General features: G+C 39.3%; 1 protein-coding gene across 7 annotated transcripts in view; it reads left to right on the forward strand.

The window, feature by feature from the left end:
- The window catches only part of PLCB4 (phospholipase C beta 4), a 208,343-nt gene extending 203,773 nt beyond the window's left edge, over positions 1–4,570 (forward strand). For all 7 annotated transcript variants that reach the window (XM_040611916.1, XM_040611917.1, XM_040611915.1 and 4 more), the window contains one exon: positions 2,775–4,570. In XM_040611916.1, coding sequence (XP_040467850.1) covers positions 2,775–2,863 — 89 coding nt within the window. In that variant the 3' untranslated portion in view covers positions 2,864–4,570. The remainder of the gene's footprint in view (positions 1–2,774) is intronic.
- Positions 4,571–6,345: the final 1,775 nt, after the last annotated feature.

Consider the following 6,345-nt stretch of genomic DNA (forward strand, 5'->3'; position numbering starts at 1 on the left):
GTGAGCTATTATTTCAGTGTGCTTTCCTTCTAAATTAAATCATTATCATTGGAGCCCTCCTCGTAAATGCAACCATTGGGAAGTACCATTGACATAGTGAACACAATGTTAATCTTGTTTGCACACAGATATTTGAGCCTGACAGAATATTAACAGTATTTTGTGCTTCAGCATCTCAAATTCAGATGCATATGAACAGTGATGTGCAGAGGAAATATTTAGAGATTAACTTGTATTGTACATTAGCTGTCGTTACTGAAAGATATGCTTAGAGTTCTTAACTGTGTCTGTGAGAAGTGTCTATTGATCTAAGAAAACTATTTTAGTGTTAGCATACATACGATTAACTGCTAATGCTGATAGTCAGACAAAGGGTATCCACATATATTAGTATGGTAACAAAATAAGTAATTCCATGCTAAGAATAGCGAAATACAGAATAGATAGCTAGAAATAGCTTTTTAGTGTCTAAAGAAGGGAGGCTTCCAGCACTTTAAAATACACTTCAAAATCCAACACATTACAAGGTACGGCAATTACATTTACTGTGTGGCTGTGCTGCTGTGGCTTCCTAAATAATCGTCACTCACCAGAAATCTCTGTTAACCCCTGTCTTACCAAGGGAAATAGTTGCATTAGGCTTGAACATCCAGTTGTACAGTATTGCCTGATCTGAATGACTTTCTTGAATTGATAACATCTTGCACCCCTGAGGCTGACAGCACCCGCTTCAATATTTATTTATAGACATATAATGGGGGGGAGGGAAGCATTAATTAAGCTAGGAAAAAATATTTGTATTCTTCTTTTACTGTCTGTGGTTCTTAGATCTCACTAGAGAGCAAGCATCTTGAAAGCAAGAGTCCATTAGCTGCCACTCACTTCATGAATTCACTTTAGCTTCAACACTGCCTTCCAGGAGGCTTGTCTTTGAGTGTTGTGCTTGTGTGTCCACGTCAGAATCCACTGTCTGAACCAGTCTCAGATGAGCAAAAACGGATATCCTAGTCCTATGCTAATGTGTTCTTTGAAGCCAAGTTCTTGCTGAAATAATTCTGTACACCGTACATTGGCATGCAGAATATTTGTAGGACGCTGTGCCAGTAGTTAAGTTGCAAGCCTAAAACATGAAATGTGTGAGTCACTAAGAAACAACCACAGGGTTTTGTTTTATCTGGAATTTCATTTCACACACAGGCAAAATCCAGCCAACATTTCAGAAGAGGTTGTACATATTGATTTATTTATTATGTTTCCATATTTTCATGTTAAAATTATTTCTTCATTACTTTCAAGCTTTTAACTCATTTAAATGAAGAGTGTTGATTAATTTTTAATCATATTTATGACAGTTGCTTTGCTATTATCATAATTACTTTTTTCCTCAAGATGATGATGATGATTGTGAAAGTACAGGGCTGCTAGATTTTTCAAGAAGGCATGTATATCACATCTGCACAAACCCACGTTTACCTTGCAAAATGAATAGCTGTGCATCTCATTACTTTAGACCTACATCTGCCCATTTTTGCATATGCACATAGGTGACTCCTTAAGTAGGAGTTTGCATAGCAAAGTTCCTTGTCTAAGTAACATTTACAGCTTTGGGGGGAACATGTTAAATGAAGTCCAGTAACCGTTCTTCCCTGCACAACAGATACAGAGCGGTTACACCAAAGGCAGTACTACCCTGGTTTGCCTGTTCCTAAATCTGTCCTAATCCTCGGGAGCTTGATTGTAAAGATAGATGGGTTAGCTTCCCGTCTGGGTCAACTTATTCAGAGTCGTTTGGGTTATGGATTTAAATACCTTCCCAGATTTAGAGACCTCAGAGAAAATAAAGAGATGCTGACTCCCAGTTCCTTTAAACTGCAGAGTTCAAAACCAAAGTGCAACTTCTCATCTGTGACTGAGCCACAGGAGGAGTAAGTGTGTGTGTGTGTGTGCGCGCACCTGTGAGAGAGAGGGAGAGGAAGGGAATTTGAAGTGTTGTCTAAGCAGGGGATTCCCAGGCCAGTTACCATTTATATACATCACTTTAACTCTGCTTGCAGAGCCTGAGGCAAGCAGAGTTCATAGCGAGGTCAGGCTTACGTTCATTGCTGTATTTTGCACAATGCATTTGGATACAGCTTCAGGTGGATTCAGTGTGTGTAATCCCATGGAGCATATAGCAGTAGTCTAAGCCTGAGATGAAAAACACCACATCTGTAATCATAAAGATCTCCAGGCCTGATGGAGATTATTTTTAAAAAATTATTCTTTAAAAAATTATTACTTTAAAATCTTGCTTACTGCAAGGAAGATATTACACTGATGAATTTTTGTCATTCATTGTCTTCATGATAAAACTAGTCCAGATCATAGATGAGCTCACTAAGCGTTTCAGGAAGTAACACATTCCAGTACTCGCACAACAGCAGTGAAGCATACATTCCCAAAGACATTTTGTGTCAGGAGAAAGTCTCGGATTGGTATCTGCCTAGTTTTCTTCCCCCAAATAGGAGCTTCTGCATTTTACCATACACTTCTTCAGAAAGTTAACCCATGAGTCTTGGAATAGGATCAAAAAATATTGCCCAAGAATTTTTAGACATAAGAATTACATCGGATTTTGAAAACAGAATGACGCTCGGGGGGTAAACATAATGTTATTACATATACCTTCAGTGTGTTTTGCCTGTGTTTCACTCAGACACTGTCATATAAAACATGTGCTTTATTTTGAACAAAAGGTCTAATGCAATGCTTCATGCGGTTATTTTGGATTGCAGGCAAAGGAGATGCAGCAGATGGTGAAGCTGGAAGCAGAGATGGATCGCAGGCCAGCAACAGTGGTCTAAAACCTCAACAAGCAAATTGAAGTTGGAGAACACAGCATCCTTAAAATGAGACAAATTTCAAAATAACATTGCTGAGGTTGAAGTGTGGGCTTGTTTTGTTTTGTTTTGCCAGGGGGTGGTTTGTTTTTTTTTAATATAAGAAGTGTAGCTACAGACCACCAAGTCTTAAGATTTGCATTGTTTCTTTTTTAACACTGGGCACTGAATTTCTTTTGTTGGATTTCCATAAGAGTCCCCTTTGTTCAGAAAAACACTAATGAGAAGATGAAGACAGTTTTTTAAACCCAGTCCTGTATTCCTTTCTGTATCTCAACAGGCAGCTTGCCTGCATCAGAATTACACAATCAGAGCCTTGAAACACAACAGATATTTTTAACATCATCTCAAATGGCAACAAAACTGTAGTCATGTTATTTACCATTTGTGTTCTCATGTGTGATATGTTGTGTAGAAACCTCATGCTGCCAGATGCTGACAAGCAACAACTCATCAGATGCTCAGTACCTGATGTCATTGAGCCCAGTGAACTGGATCTTCTGCTAAGTCACCGTAATAATCAGTATAGTAAGGAGTTGAGTTGGGGCAATTTAAAATGATATATCAAAGTATTTTTCAGGCAGTAGGCAGTTGAAAGTTAACTGTGTATATTCAGAAGTACAATATGTACAAAGTCATCAGCCAACTTCATCAGCTGTAGCAGTAACTTGACAGGGTATTTCTGCAGTCCAATGATGTAATTCACAAGTGCCATATCAACTCTATCATGTCTGAAAGAAGCCGATATCCTGTAAAAGTTACTGCAATGGTTAGCGTGAGGGAAATACAGTGTATCTGTGCCAAAACTGATCAGTGCTCTAAGGTTTTACATATTAGGCACTTTAAGAAAAGTTTACATCCTACATTGCTTGTATAGAAATAGCATTTTGATCCTGTTGCTGCAGAACCCAGATACAACAGTTCATTGTAACTTAAAGATTGTTTAAATGGCTTTTGGCAAAAAGTTTGTAACTGTGAAAATGTAAAAAGTATTTATACACTTCAGAATCACAACATTGTAGAAAATCACATACTTGTCGCCACGTGATAAAATTAGTAAACAGAAATGCTAAGAGTATGTTTGCATGTGATACAAATGCTACTAAGACTGTAATGCCTACTATATGACCACAGTCATTCTCCTAGCTGGTAAATACTGAATAAATGTATGGCACAGAATATTGTTTGATTAATTACAAAGACTTTTAGCATAACAAGGTCTCTATATATATGTGTGTATATTAATTACGTGGGCATTCTTGATACTTGTAGTAAAAGAAAAGTACATAACTAATTTAATTTTACACAGAAGTATTTATGCAGATTTTCAGAATTTCATATCAGGAATAACCTTTTTATGTCCATTAGATATAAAAACAATTTGCTAATGTGATAATTTGCATGTTTTGAGAGCTTGCTGTAGTTATATTGCAAAACAATGCATGTAAGCATTCCGCTTGGAATTTGTCCATGCTGCCAAATCAAAGATGACTGCATGGAAAACTGGTAGTTTAGAACAAATCAGATTCCTGATTTTAATGTACTAAGCACCAATTACTTTGTTGTATATGCTTGTACAAACAAATTCTACATATTCCTATAAACAAAATAAATGAAAAGAGATAATTATGTTCTTGTCAGTCCTGAGATGAAACTTTCAACTTCTCTAATAAAAACCTTAAAAATTCAAAGCCTTTAGTTTTGACTATAGTGAATGGTAGTGTGGTGGTATTATAACTTGCATTACTTGCAGATTTTTAGTAAGTTGTATTTCCTGTAAAAATGTGCATAGTGTTAATGTATTGCTATCACAGCTTATTTAGTCAAAGGAGTCTTATTTCTTTTAAGTGATAGAAGAATTGTGCAGCATCAGTCCTCACAGCACTACAGAACTACCAGAGTACAGTGTAGCAGCACTACGCTGAGATGCAGCAACCAGAGTACAATATAGCAGCACTACCCTGAGAATGCAACCAGGAACAGAGGTCAGTGAAGTCTTTAGGTGTTTAAGGCAGGATTTAGACAAACTGGTGATACCTATTCAGAATACCCATTCTGATGCCACTTAACCCCTGGAGGCATCTACTGCTCCTTTCGATCATAATGTTTTAAAGACAGGTTGTGTACTGGGAACAGCTCTCCCTGCTCTCTAAGCATGGTTTGAGTGCTGGAGGGAGCTGGGAGCAGCAGTGTTTTCAGAGCGTGCCGGACAGGATCCGGCACCTCAGACAAGGCAGTGACTTATATTTTTTTTTTTATTAAATTAAAAACATCTAAAACACCGCTGGTGGAGACAGTGCTGTGAGCAGGAATTTTATGCTGTTGCCTACCACAGTGGTTTCTAGCCAGTAGAGATACAGAGGGAACTGGATGGTGAAGCATTGAACATTACTAGTTTTCTTAAGCTTGCTTACAGCCTGGCTGGAAACCACTGCCCTACCTGTTCAAGGAATAACTGGAAATGGAGGACCTGGGTTCAGCTCATGTCCCCCTCTGAGAAAAATCAAACCTGCCTGTCTTAATACCCAGGTGAGTAGCCTATGCATAAGGGAATATGCTGGGTTTGGAAGGCTAGAAAATACTGTCCACAGCCTCCTTTTTGGTCTGTGTTCACTGCTCAGCCAGGAGCAAGACATTTATCAAGTCAGAGAGAAAATGTGCTTCTGTGAAACCACAGAGTGGGTAGTCTCAGCTTTCAGGCTCAGCTCCCAGAAATGTTATGTACTTAATCCATTGACGATTTAGCATAAAACGCAGACAGTTGTTTGAAATTAAGTGATTACTTTTGTTAGCAAAGTATTTTGAAATGCTGTTTAAGTAGTATTTGACTCAAAAATTATTTGAAGTTGGGCCGCTAATGTAATGAGGTGAGAATTTCCATTGAGATGAAATCGGCTAATCAATTTGAACATTGATATTGAGTTAAAGCAGTTTAAAATGTCATTCCCTACCGGGGTGATGGATTCCACTTCAGTGAAATTTCATCGATGGAAGTGGCAGACTTTCCCTCTCTGAATCTCTTCAGATAAATTCAGGGAAGCCGTGACACCCTGCCCTCCAGGCAGCTGGCTAACCTTTTGCTTCCAGTAATTTGGGGATTGGTCATTAACTTAACTGTTTCCAGGTGGGTGTCTGTTAAACCCCTGCCCCAGCTGAGTGCAGTCAGACTGCACTGCCAGATACCCTCCGGGGATGATTTCTTTGCCAGACTCCACACGCGGTTGCCCACGGGCTGCCTGTGAAACCAGTGGCAGAGACACCCCAGAGCCGCTCGTCGGGAAAACCCGGCTCCCAGGGATGTGCTAGCGCTGGTCCCAGCATTGCAGCCCTGCTGCCGCCGCGCTGAGTGCTCTCTGCGAGGAGGCTGGTAAGAGTTATTGCTGTCTGGGAGCTGGTGGGTAGCATGGAGAATTCAGCCTTCACAGATAACACGGGCAGTGTCCACAGCTGGGAGTAAGGGCAGGTT

This window comes from Falco naumanni, chromosome 12 (genome assembly GCF_017639655.2).
Source record: "Falco naumanni isolate bFalNau1 chromosome 12, bFalNau1.pat, whole genome shotgun sequence".
NCBI classification, from domain to species: domain Eukaryota; kingdom Metazoa; phylum Chordata; class Aves; order Falconiformes; family Falconidae; genus Falco; species Falco naumanni.